The sequence below is a fragment of the Aptenodytes patagonicus genome, chromosome 5 (assembly GCF_965638725.1).
Source record: "Aptenodytes patagonicus chromosome 5, bAptPat1.pri.cur, whole genome shotgun sequence".
NCBI classification, from domain to species: domain Eukaryota; kingdom Metazoa; phylum Chordata; class Aves; order Sphenisciformes; family Spheniscidae; genus Aptenodytes; species Aptenodytes patagonicus.
Window position 1 is genome coordinate 6,632,718 of NC_134953.1, and position 14,125 is coordinate 6,646,842.

At 39.9% G+C, this 14,125-nt stretch overlaps 1 protein-coding gene across 30 annotated transcripts in view; it reads left to right on the top strand.

Moving 5' to 3' along the window:
• Positions 1–14,125, top strand: part of KCNMA1 (potassium calcium-activated channel subfamily M alpha 1) — a 519,886-nt gene that overhangs the window by 132,966 nt on the left and 372,795 nt on the right. For all 30 annotated transcript variants that reach the window (XM_076338440.1, XM_076338419.1, XM_076338420.1 and 27 more), the window contains one exon: positions 6,645–6,809. In XM_076338440.1, the coding sequence (XP_076194555.1) occupies positions 6,645–6,809 (165 nt within the window). The remainder of the gene's footprint in view (positions 1–6,644; positions 6,810–14,125) is intronic.

Genomic DNA, 14,125 nt, shown 5'->3' on the forward strand with positions numbered 1-14,125 from the left:
TTTTCCACAGATCATTCTGTTTCCTTTTATTCAGTGAAAGGAAGAATGTTTTTCTGGGCATCAATAATTAATTCTTTGAAACTAGCCAAACCATAGCTACAGTATGATAACTGACGTCAATGTAACCTGATATTGACTAAGAACCTAATATTCAAAGAAATGCTGTGGTTAGGCAGGTTTGTAGGGAAGTACCTCTTAGCTCACATTTAGGTACTTTAGCCTTTGCTTTCTCTTTCCTACAAGACTGACTCTTTTCAGAGAGGTTTGTAAGTCTCCATACAGCTATTTATTTCTCACATTCCCATCTGCTTTGCTTATTAATATTCCAGTGAAATCCTGTGTTTGCTAAACTGCAGTAGAGCAGGTGAACTGCTTCAGTTTTTTTTTGTTTTGCTTGTTTTTAGCACTGGATGAACTGGTACTTAGTAACTATCGAGGTGAAGACTACAGATGGTAACTATATCTGATGGAGAACATCTGCAGTGGCAATGTATTCAGTAGGTACCTGATGTCTTGATGTACACTGCACATTGCCCAGCTGCTGAGAATGCAGCATAATATTATGGTTTTATACAAATTTAAGACCCCTGTTCGGAGTTATCAAAATGGTGAGAGAACGTATCTAAGGGCATGTAATTGAATTACTGAGAGAAGTCTAATAATTTTAAACTCGGTGTTTCAGAGGTCTGCCTAACAGAAAGGAGAAATAGTCTTATAGGCGAAATTATTCCTCTTCACATAGCACCTGTTGGTGGCTTTGGGGAAGCGGGTGAATGAAAAGGAAAGGAAGAAGCCTGGAGAAAAGGAGGCTGAGGGGAGACCTCATCGCTCTCTACAACTACCTGAAAGGAGGTTGTAGCGAGGTGGGGGTCGGTCTCTTCTCCCAAGTAACAAGCAATAGGACGAGAGGGAATGGCCTCAAGTTGTGCCAGGGGAGGTTTAGATTGGACCTGAGGAAAAATGTCTTTACTGAAAGAGTGGTTAAACATTGGAAGAGGCTGCCCAGGGCAGTGGTTGAGTCCCCATCCCTGGAGGTATTTAAAAGACGAGTAGATGAGGCGCTTAGGGACATGGTTTAGTGGGCATGGTGGTGTTGGGTCGACGGTTGGACTCGATGATCTTAGAGGTCTTTTCCAACCTTAATGATTCTATGATTCTATGATTCTATGATAAACGTAGATTTCCAGTGTATAAGAGTGGCTAGTATGAAAGTGTTGTTGATCTGATATAAAACATTTCTTAAAATGCAGGCTCTAGGAATGCAATGCTGTTAATTGAGGGGCAGTTAATAGAGATAAAATCACAAGTTGCTGGCATCATTATCTAAAGCAGCCCTTCCCTAACTTCCCCAAACTACATTTTATTACTGTTTTATTACTGCATACTTCAAACCGGGTGCCACTACCATTCTGGCAGGCCCTGTCTCATCTCATGTTCTCTAGGATGGAATTCTGAGGCCGGTACTGGGCTTGCTCCACTGGTATTACTGTTTTTAAACATCTGCTTAAATTGAGCATACTGCTTCCTCTTGTGTGATGTGGGCATGACTCGATGCCCTGTATTCTCATTACAGTTGATACTGCATGATTTTTGTGTGCTGTTCATAGTAGTTAAATGTTAGATAAGGAGGAGTATCAGAGGTCCTTTGTTTCACCAGACTGTAACCCAGTTCTTTTCCCTCACATTACCTGCCTGTTTCCTATGTTTTCTAGCATACCTTAACGAGATACCAAAGTTTTTTTCAGTACCATACTTCAGACAGGTTGTCTTCATAGTGTCCTCGGTTTTTTTAGGGCTTCTAAAAAGGCAAATTATTCTCAGATGATGTTTTAAGTTTTCATAGTAATTTTCTGATCTTTATTTCATACAGCCCTGGGTTGAATGGAGCGTCTGTGCACTAGTTCTATGTTTGTACAGATATTTTAGACAGAGGTAAAGTGAAGGAGGCAGGACTACATTTGCAAAAATGAAAACTGTTTTTGAGTGTCTTTTCCCTTTTTGAAGTCTGCTTTACACATCCCAGCACTTGTGTAATCTAAATCACTATTTATTGTTGAAAATACACGACAAAGCATTGAAGTTTCTGGTCCAGGTCTCTGTCAAACCATTGGTAGAACAGTGAGTCCTGATTCCTGTACACCCCTTCTCATCATGCATTCTCTTTCATTTTGTCATTAAGTTCAGAAAATATATATTTCATGAAATGTGCTGCTTCTCACTTAATCTACCTGAATGTTTCTGTCATCAAGCAAGTAAAATAACAAACACTTTGTGAAACAACAGGTAAGCAGAGTGGATAAAGATTGTATTACCTTACTTGTAGCTACTGAGCCTGTAAATAATTAAGCAATTACCATCACTGTCAGGTTTGTTTATTTATTTATTTATTTATTAAAGCACCTTTTTCAGGTTGCGTTGTTGAATACTCAATGCTTTGAGGTGAAAAAATAGCAATGGAACAGGACTATACAGTTAATAACAGGACTGATTTGTACACAGTGTAAATGAAAGCAGCCTTTAAATCTCCTTTAATGATCTCTGCACAATTGCATAATGACTTGGGAATAAACTTTTCTTAATACTTAACTGCCAATTAAGTAAGCTAAGAAGCTAGCCATGTAGATGAAAAATATAAAATATCCCAACTGAATACAAATATTACATAACAGCAACTAATCTGCATATTAATTATAGCTACAATAATGGCAAGAGTTAGGCTTGGTATGTAGCTGATCACGAGACTGCTCCAAATGATACTTGGCAGGGAATGATTGTTTTACTTCTGTTTTAATTAAGAAATAATATGGGTGGGAGATTTTAATAGAGGTGAAATAAGTGGTATAAATGCAGAAATACAGCCATTCAAATGTATTACAGACTTCAATACCTTTAGAGAATCAAATACTCAATAGGTCTGTCACATCTTACTGCTCCTTGCTCTTTGCAATCAAAAGCCAATACAGCAAAAAGAACTGTAGGGTATTAGAAACTTTTGAAAATATAAAAGCTACCTTTCTCCTTCAATGAAGTAAATTGTCTACTATTTTATTGAGTGTTAGGAAATGTTATTTTTATAATCTTATGAATAATCACGTCTTTAAAATTCAGTTTGATATATTGACAAAAAGGTTGGGGGTGAGGAAGGAGTACAATAACAGAATTTTCCAACCCTAGTATTTTCAAGTTCACTACCATAAAATGGACTTTTCCATTCAGCTCTTTTTGTTTAATTATCTATAGTTCTGTGACTTTCTATACCAAAATCCATAATTAGGAATGTTTTTAGCCAGGTGTGCATCCCTGAGATTTTAAATAGGGGTGCTGGGTGGAAAAATCAAGAAAGTCTGTGGTTTCATCCTCGCTCTGCCGATGACTTCTCTGGTGACTGCGTTAGGCACTTAATCACCATCTCAGTTTCTTATCTGAGAGGAAGAGATAATTATACCTCTTTTACTATGAAAACCACATTAATACTTTTATTCAGTATAAACTTGTACAGAGTATAAAAGCCCACTGTGCTATGCAGAGGAGGACCATGCGGTAAAATCTGGCGTGTAGAGTTTGCAATCTGAAAGACAAGCTCTAACAGTTACAAAAGGCAGACAAACTGGTGGGAAGAGAGGAAAAAAAAGGCACCTGTAATTTTTAACAAGTCAGTAGCTGTTGGGGCACTGCGGGGCTGGGGGCTCCCTGAGGGCCGGGGGATGCCCAGGCCGGCAGGGCCGAGCATGGCAGCCAGGGCCTTGTCCCACCGCCCCGGCCAGGGAGCGGGGCAGGCCGGAGCAGCCCCAGCCCCGGGGCATCAGGAACCTCCTCGGGGCCAGGCCAGAGCAGCCCCAGCCCCGGGGCATCAGGAACCTCCTCGGGGCCAGGCCAGAGCAGCCCCAGCCCCGGGGCATCAGGAACCTCCTCGGGGCCAGGTCGGGGCAGCCCCAGCCCCGGGGCATCAGGAACCTCCTCGGGGCCAGGTCGGGGCAGCCCCAGCCTGGGGCATCAGGAACCTCCTCGGGGCCAGGCCAGAGCAGCCCCAGCCCCGGGGCATCAGGAACCTCCTCGGGGCCAGGCCAGAGCAGCCCCAGCCCCGGGGCATCAGGAACCTCCTCGGGGCCAGGCCAGAGCAGCCCCAGCCCCGGGGCATCAGGAACCTCCTCGGGGCCAGGTCGGGGCAGCCCCAGCCCCGGGGCATCAGGAACCTCCTCGGGGCCAGGTCGGGGCAGCCCCAGCCTGGGGCATCAGGAACCTCCTCGGGGCCAGGCCAGAGCAGCCCCAGCCCCGGGGCATCAGGAACCTCCTCGGGGCCAGGCCAGAGCAGCCCCAGCCCCGGGGCATCAGGAACCTCCTCGGGGCCAGGCCGGGGCAGCCCCAGCCCCGGGGCATCAGGAACCTCCTCGGGGCCAGGTCGGGGCAGCCCCAGCCTGGGGCATCAGGAACCTCCTCGGGGCCAGGCCGGGGCCAGCCTGGGCTGTCAGTCTGTGGGTGAGGGTAGGGATCAGGCCCGGTGAGGGGAACCAGCCGTGGGTTGGCCGGGCTGGTGGGGCCCGGCTCAGCGGGGCCCATGCTGGGTAGGACAGCGCTGTGGGGAGCTGGTGGCTCTGGGCTGGGCTGAAATGGCATCCTGGGCCACAGGCAGGGTGAGGGGAGACCCTGGGGGAGAGCGGCCAGGGCCAGCGAGGCCTGTGAGTGCCCCCAGGGTCTTAGAGATGTGTCTAGGTTGCCTAAAACTCAAAATTTTGTTTTATTACAATGTCTGGTATATACAGCCACAGAATCCACTCGGGGGGCGGGGGGGGGGGTGGGGAGAAGCTAGGTTTCTCTTTCCTGGTTTATAATCGAAACACTGATGGTGGTCAAGGCATTTCTTTGGGACTGATCTATATGGCTCGGTGATGATATGGGTCACAAATTGCCCTCGGCCAAGCGTTACTCTCCTGGAAATGCTTTGTGCCGTAGTATACGTCACTGTCCTAAGCAATGAGCTCATTTCTGTAGGTTGTGCTCTGTGCGTGTGCAATGCAGTATGTGTCTTCCAAAGCTGAGTGCAAAACATCTGATTCACTGTATCCAAATTTGTCAGGGAATGAGGTCCAGTTATGCAAATACAAAGTAGCTTTTATCTTCTGTCTGGTTATTTGCTTAGGAAGTACTGAATTACTGTTGTAACTCTGAATAATTTGTTGTTATCAATATAGCCACATCATGCACTGTGCTGTAATTGCTAGTAAGAAGATAGAGCCTGCGTATCGAGAGGGAGACTAACAGAGAGCAATCTGCTTATCAAAATAAGTTGCAATACTGAGATTCTCTAAAAACAACTGTTGGTCTCCATATTACATTTTTAGTATTGCTCTACTGTCCTTTTCTAACAGATTCAGTGCAACTGCTTTATTAGTTCAGTACTGGTCTCAGGAATTGCCCTTACCTTTATGTCCAGCTGTGTCCTCGAGGCCATCTCACAGTCATGCGTTTTGACCGTGGTAGTGTAGTATTCCTACTGTAGTAATAACCTCTGAACCAGCGTCGATCATCTTTGCTTGTACAACGGATATCCCAAAGGGGATTAATGGCAACTGATTTCCTGCTTAGTGGCCTATAGGCAAGTCATGTATAAACAAGATCTTTCAAGCTGCCGTTCTGTGCAGAGTGCTTGAAGCACTAACGTGGATCTATGGGTGCAGTTCAAGTGCTCAGTACTTGACTCAGCACTGAATTTTGCTGCCTCCCCTATGCTTGTTTAGCATAACTTGTCAAGGATTCAGGAAGTCGTTAGTATTATGCTGTCACCGAAGGCATGCTCACGGCACAGTCTCATACTTTGCATATGACGTGTTTTAAACGCTGCACAATCCAGGCTGGCTTTTCCTATCATTTCTCTTGATTTTTGTGCAGCATGCATGACTGTAACACATAGCAGGCAGTTACAGAGCACGACATCCTTGCTGCAGCATCTGTGAGAGACTGATATGAATTCCAGTGCATGTGACTCATCCGTCAGCTTAGTGCAGCTGAGGCTCCTCTTTAATTTCTAGCTCTCCGTTCTACGAGAGCCACTTACTGACAGAAGAATTCCTGTGATATATTAAACACTTTCATTGAAACACTGGTTCACTGATAGCATGCAGATTCTCTATGGTGTATTTTGTTCCTCTCACACTTGATAATTATTGTCTTGTTACATCATGCTTCTCAGTGAAGGTTTACTCAGATAATTAATTCTAATGATAGTAAATTAAAAATGTACATAAATTATGTTAGCACCTAGTACACGTTGTTTTGAACTAATACATCAAAAGGTCCTTCAGTGTATGTCTGACAAACTCAAAATATGTAGCTCTGTTATTGCATACATAGCTCTTGGCAATTAGGCTGCTTATAGGCAAGGAACGTATAGCATATTTGATGCCAAATACATGTTTTTAAGATGTAAAGTCAAGGCGAGGAGTATTATCTAGTTGTTAGTTCGGTACCTCATAGAACATTTCTATTTCTATTACTTCTAAAGAGATATGGCCGAGTAGGTGCTTAATTTCATCTAGCAGGAATCTAGGAAGACTGATTTACTTTTTTCATAGCATTTCTTAGCCACAACTGTACGCTGACTTTCACTGTCAAATTGCTAAACATTAACCCAAATACTTACTTTGCAGGAGGCCCAGAAGATCAATGGTGGTGGAGATACACAGGCAGATGGGACCTGCAAACCGACAGATGAAAAAGAGGAGAATGTGGCAGCAGAAGTGGGATGGATGACCTCCGTGAAGGATTGGGCAGGAGTCATGATATCTGCCCAGACATTAACTGGCAGAGTACTTGTAAGTTTTCTATGATTTTCTATGTTCTTAGTTTAAAGAACATTTTTTAACAAACACTGTGTCCCAGCATTAGTGGAGGATTTTTGATTGGTTTGTCGCATCAGCGCTGAGTCAATCCCAATTTTCTCTTTTGGAAGTAAAATAGCAGACTAATTCCCGCTGCAAGAGAGAAGCAGAGACAGCAAGTAAGAAAAACTGACTTCCAGCCCACCGCCCAGCCTATTTCAGTATTCTGGCACCGTGATTTTGAACTGTGCTACAAACATTGAGTTCAGTAATTTCATATTATGTGGTGAAACTATAGGCCTATTCTGTCTGGAAGTAAAATTGTGCTAGCAAAAACGGAAGCCAACTTGGAAAATAAGCACAGTGTTACAAATGTAGATAGTGGTCAGAACTGTAAAGCAAAGACAAGTTTGAATTGGCCATGCAATGGGATTTGTGATACTTTCAATAGACTAGTAATGAATTTATGGTCTCTTGATCTTTTTCTTTATTAACTTAGGAAAAGCTTCGAACATGCAAACAGTTATGTATCAAATAAAGCCACAAATCAGATACTGATAATAGGTGGTTTAAAGTTCCACTGAAAAACCTTTATAGTTTTCACTTTATTTGAATATAATTATTTTATAGCCTTGTCAAATCATACTTAATTGCCAAGGGTTTTCTGTGGAGTTCACTGCAGTAAAAGGAGTCTCCTGTGTGGTTTTGATTAGTTTCCTTGTTAGAATGCGTGTACTTATAAACTAACAGCTAAAGTGATTTAAATCCCATTTAAAACTTTTGAGAATCCCAGTGAGACTTTGGAACTAGTTTGGATTAAACTGAAGACAGAATTTGCGTCCTTGATTGTTTACTTTGGTTAAGAGATATTTTACTGTGAGTCAGTTCTGGTCTACAGAGTAATTATTTGGGCAGGGGGAGGGAAGGGAAGGCAAAGAAAAGAAATTGCACTTCCCAATCAAGTCTTTTACAGTGAAAAGTTGAGGTGGCTCAATTGCTACTGTCTTGTTTAGTTCTGCAGTAATATTATTTTGATTATTTTTTCCTAAAAATACCTTCTGCCCATTTGCTTATGTTAAATGCTGACTTTTATCAACAGCTTGAAAGCATGTTCCACTGCTGCTTATAGCACCATATCTTCTACGTGAAAGTGACATGTTGATCGTCTTATGAAAAGCGGCATATTGATTTTCTACGTGTTTCCTGACATCTTCAGCATTAAAAGTGACAAATCTTAGAGCCCTGCTTCTTGTTCCAATTTAAGCATCAAGACTAGAAATCACCCAAAACCAGAGTCATATACTACTAGCTATGCAAGTCAGAAATTGGCCTGTGGTGTTTTTACTGAGGTGTATGTGAGCACAAATACAAATGAACAATCAAGCCCAAAACCTAAAACATGAAACACATGTTACTATGTATTTTTATTCAAGATACTGGGAGAACTTATTTAATTCCATTTGATGACTTTGTTTATTTCTTTGGGGGTATTTTTTTGTACTCGCAGTTTACCATTGCATCTTACAAGGGACTAGTTTATTTCCAGAGTTTTTTGTAGACAGCTGGCCAACATCATTGGGTCAGATTATTTCTGAGAGTATGTTTATATTCTTGTCAAGGTATAACAGCAGGTATTGCACACATTTGCGCTCATCAATATGACTAACCGTCGGAGAAATAAGTAGTGATGTATGAAGTCTGTTAGTTAATTTTGTTTAGTTTAGAAAACAAGTTGCATTTATTTTAATATAGCACTCATCAGTTTCAGGATTTGAATTGATAGGATGTAATTTCCGGAGGACCATTTCCAGTATGAACATTGACTGTTCATTTAGATTTTACTTTATGGTTATGTTTGCTAAAGGCTGACTGCTTCAAAGAACATTTGTGCTAGAGAGAATATTCACGTTATTTCTACATACAGAATGTAGATAAGTCAAGTCAATATTTTTATCAAAGTATATTGTTTGAAAATATTATGACTTACTCATGAATTCCTACTAACTTAACACAGCCTGTTCCTGCCAGCTATTATATTTCTGAATCAAAGTGTGGAATTTATTTTTTTTTTTCCCCTAAAGAAGAAAGAACTGGTGGCTTTACAGTGCTATGAAATCAAAATTGTATGAGATACCTGCAGCTAAAGAAATTATAGTACATTTTTTCACTGTGAGAGTTTAAATTAAAATCATTCTCACACATCCAATGTTTACAAAAAAAGTTTTTAAAAGTCATCCACTGAAAATAGACTTGGGAAAAGAGTTATAATTGACCTTCAGTTCAGCCTGATTACCTGAAGGCTGTTGTGTAACTGCTGCCTGGGTTTATTTGACAAGTGAAGCAGACAAATTAGCAAAGTGTTGAACACACATCAGTGTAAAGTAGAATTTTATTTGTGTTTTCTGCTCATGGAAAAAACTCTTACCATTTTTCTTACCTAGATAGTAATTTTCTCCAAAGTGAATCTTAGTGGAATGTCAAGTGCTGTTTGTGGAACCAAAACTTAATATTTTTTAGACCTGCCTCTACTGGAGTCTGTCACCATACCTTTGATATGTCTGGTCTAGCTTTTATTTCTTCCCCAGTAACCTTACAAAACAACTTCCTAATTTATCAGATCAGTTTGTCCAGGTGCTTTGTGAGTGTTGGAACAAATATTTGTATAGTGGCTGCTCCTATAATCACCTCTTTAATATTTAAACTTCATGGCTACCCACAGGTGAAGAAAAGAAAGGCCAACGGTATGGAAAATGCAGGACAAAATTTATTTTTAAAGGTCACAGCTCCACATCTGTGCAGTTGTAGTACAAAATTGGATGTTTACATCAACATAGGACAATTTGCCCTATTCTCTTGTGAAATCAAATGTTTCTGTTTAGGCAACAGATGCAAATCAGTAGGCAACCTTTAAAATACAGACTAGAAGGCCTTCTTCAACATTGTAGCTGTAGAACTAGTTGAAAACTTAACAACTTTTTTTTGTTTGTTTGTTTTTTAATTTGACACTTACTTGGGGAAGAAACCATTTTCCAAATCATGTGTTTCAGTGCATCTACTGGAAAGCAAGGGATGTTGCTTGTTATTCATGATCTGGGTCATTGGAGACAGTTAGTGAAATGATTTAATCCATTCCTGACAAACACAGTAGCTCTGAAATCTTTGCAAGAGATGATTCCCCTCCACACTAGTTTTCTTACAAACATTTAATTCATTGGTGCTTGCAGGGGAGGGAAGAGTTCTGTAACTGAAATAAAAGCAAAAAAAAAAACAACCCACAAACCAAAAAATCATATTCTTAGCCTCCTCCCCTCCCATTCCATTGATAAGAGGAAGAATTACATTTAAAGACTAAACAAAGAGAGGAGAAATTAACACCTTCTCAAACCTTGAAATATTTTGCTTTTGACATCAATTAAATGTTCTGTTTCAAATAAAAAATATATCAACCTTTTCAAGTATCTGAAACTTTTTGTAAAATCTGTTTGTGATGGATGTCTGGGCCTGCCAGCAACGTTTGCTGTGAGTTGTGGAAAAAAAACCCAACAGGCTTGTCTTTTAAATTTTGGCAGTATTTTTTACATCTACATGTTAGAGCTAACTAGGTGAAACCAAAGATATGGGTATTGTGCAAATTAATCTCTGTATACAGAAAAACTTTCACCCATTCTCTGTGGAAGTGATTTTGAACACTTGGCAGAATTAATTGTCTCCCTGGCACAAAAGCTTCTCATACTGGTGCTCTTACATAAAACTCAGTATTGTTTGCACCTGCTCTTTCTCACTTTTTTGGAGCACAGAAGAATCGGTGCTGCCAGTTTCATGCGTTGCTCCACAGAAGCGGTCAATTATGTCTGTTTTTTCAATACGAAATGCTTGCCGTGTGTCATTTTTTAGTATGCTACTCCCTCATCACGTGAGTATCTAAGAGCAGGTATACTGGAAAGGATGGTGTCTCAAATATATCCTGTTAATATCTCCACTTGTATCCTTAGCTCTTGGTTACATGAGGTAGGAGTTGCCCCTGTTACCTGCTCCTCAGAGTGCTTTTGTATTAATTCCGACAGAGAACCATTAGGAAACAGATTTCTGTTCTTTCAGTCTCTAGGAGTAGTTTTCATTTTGTTAAAAAGATATTTTTTTATTTGGGGGAGGGGGGGGCAACATGAGAAACAAGAATGGGAAATTTACTTCCTAAATAAACCATGAAATTTCCGAAACATTTGACCATAACTTGTTCTATCATTACGTCAACTTAGTGTCTCATAGCATGCAATTCTTGTCTGTTAATGACAGCGAGATTAGACGGAATAGACGTAGAAGTGGCACGTACATGGGATTGTGCCAATATTGCAGTTGATTCAGTAGTTTATGTGAATATTGTGGAGATGAAGTACGGAAATAGAACTAGACATTCTTACTGCTTTAGGAGCTAAATTCTGCACTTGACATTTCACAAGTGGTTTGTGCACAAAGGAATATTCACACTACCCCGTTTCATCTGAAGGGCAGGCTTTGGAGGAAGACATTTATACAGGGTGATCCAGAACGTCCTTCAGTTAAACCCTTTTTGTTTTCTGAAGTAGTGCAGAAAAGTGAGCTGGCTAGGCATGGTGCCTACGGTTGTATAGTCAGAATATCCTTTTCTCCTCACTCCTTCCATTAAGGCTGGAACTTAACGTTCTTGGTGGCACAACCTTTGAAAATGTGACTTTTGCTCTTAAATACTGTAGATGAGAATTCTACATACTGTTTAAAAAGGTGTCCATATTAAATTGCATAAGCACATGATTTCAGAACATGCTAATTGAACCCATGCAGTTCTGTTTGCAGCTGATGTTGAGTGGCATAAATGTAAATAACAATAAAAGGTAACAGTTTACTTAAAATCTGTTCAGGGAAATACGGATTTACTTTGAAGTGCTGTATAATGCTGTAGATGATGGAAGTATCAGATGAAAATTCCTGAGGTGGGTTTCTCAAAGAAGAATCAGACACATTCATAATTAATCTAAAGAAGCAGGAAATTAAAGGTGTTTATGAACTGATTTTGCTTCCTGAAATTAATTTTTTTAAATCATTTGAGTAAGAAGAAAAAGACTTCCTTAATTAGGTAAAGTGTTTGATATATGAGAGAAAGTCATACGTATATTGTTGAAGTCACCACAGTTCAGTGTAGGACACAGTTGAATGTGGACTCTCCTTTAAACTGACAAAGAAAAATCATTATTTGAATTGCAAATCCAGGAGATAAAATGGTGGCGCAAATTGTTGTTTGTTCCATTTTTAACACGTGACCTGTGAACGCGTAGCAGAGATATGAGCTTCACTTAGCTTGTGCTAAGTGCCATGTGGTGGTTTTGCCTGCTGCCTTGACTCTTACAGTACCTAAAGGAAACAGAGTCAGTCAGAAACAGGCAAATTTGTGTTAAAATGGAGTGTATAAGGCTTTGCTTTTTAATCACTGCATGATGAAAATGTCTTTTAGATTGGCAGCATTAAAAGAAAGAGAAGAAAAGCCGGGGGGGAGGGGGAGAGAGGGGAGAGCAATTAGTGGCAGTAGTATATTAATTATTTAAGTTGTTTCTTACTAAGTTATTTAACTAGAAGATTATTTACTTTGCTTTCTTAATGTTCTTAATACTTACTAACTACATTTAAAAACCTAAAGATGAGGAAGTGGTATATGAAGGTGCTTTCTTAAATTAAAAAGTGACTATATGTTCCTGAGTATGCATTTAAAATGAAATAGAAATTTTCTGTAACATAGTTTGGTTGGAATGTATAATTGTTGCTACATTTTCTTCATCTATCCAAAAAATATAGCAGTCATTCTTTTTTCCCCAGCTCTGACTGTCCTACATGTTCAAAGGTTGAAAAATGCAAGTCTTAACAAATGTTTTGGCAAGATAGAACGAAGTTTTGAGGTTAGTAATAAAACTTGGGGCCAGCTTGGGATTTGGAACTCTGCTTGGCAGAGGGTCTCATTCTCCAAGGTCTACATATTACAGTTTCTGAGAAATTGGTGTCAAAACTTTAGAAGGTGATTGAAAGTCTGAAGCAAAGACCATCCAGAGAATAGAGAGTGCACTAAATGTTTGCTATGGAAAGGTTTAGACCCTTGACTGGACTTCTGAAGAACTGTTCAAAATGCTAGAAGGCCTCACTGCTCATTCGGGGAAAGATAAGAGTGGCATCTTTCTGTGACTCTGTAAAAATGTAAGCCTTCAGGTTTTCTCATTTGTTTATAATGATCACAGTTTGATTATAAATACATGTGGTACTGAAATGCAACTAACGTGCAATAATCTTGCTGAAGCAAACATTCTTAAGTGTAAGTCAGTTGTTTTTACTTAGATAAGACATAGGTTTTGTCCATAAATATGTCATAAAGAGGAGATTCATTAAAAATTGTATCAAATAAGAGTACCCTAGAGGGGAAAAAAACATACGTGAAGCAACGGAATTAAAAGTACTGGTGGTTGGGGTTGGTTGGTTGGTTTGTTTGTTTTACGTTTGTATTCAGGTCAATTGCTTGACAGCTGGTGGAGTGTTTTGAAAAAATACAAGTAAGGAATACCAGTGGATTTTTAAATATGTAAGTAATTATAGCAGATTTTCCTGGAAAAAAATTTAAGTATGCTATATACTGCTTGGTTTTTTTCAGGATATTTTCACAGCTTGCTTTGCTCTTGCTGCATTTTCTTGGTGTTTTTTTTTTTTTTTTCTGAAGGAGAGGACTCAAATTCTTTTAACACTGAGGAAGACAAAAACTCCACCATCTCTTGCAATAAGTTACAGTTGCCTAGCAGCCAAAGTGAAATTTAGCAGCATGGAAATTATGTGGGGTTTCTCCCTACTTCCAAAGGCAGTAACGGTTTTCTCATGACTTTAATGAGAATACATGCTCAAAGGATAATTTGGTATCCCTGACAGATACGAATTTGGAGAGGGCAGGTACATTTGGTATACATACAGATTTTTTGACAGTGTTCTTCACAATATCAGCTATTTTACTAGATTTGCAAAGCAGGAAGAGAAACCTTGAGCAACCTTGAGTATGCAACATCTCAGAATTTGAATATGGAGTTTAACGAGCTTTCTCAAGGATAAACAAAACTCTCATAAATTTTGGTCTTTCTTTTTCTTTTCATTGTGGGACCCTGTCATCCTGGAGATGTCTTGCAACCAATCTTTTTGTGGAATTAACATGCTTTTTTTTTTTTTTCTGAGCACCTGTAATGTTCTTAGGATGCAGTTAATCTGAATAGGACTTAATTTAGAATAAAATGTATTAATTGACTTGACAATAG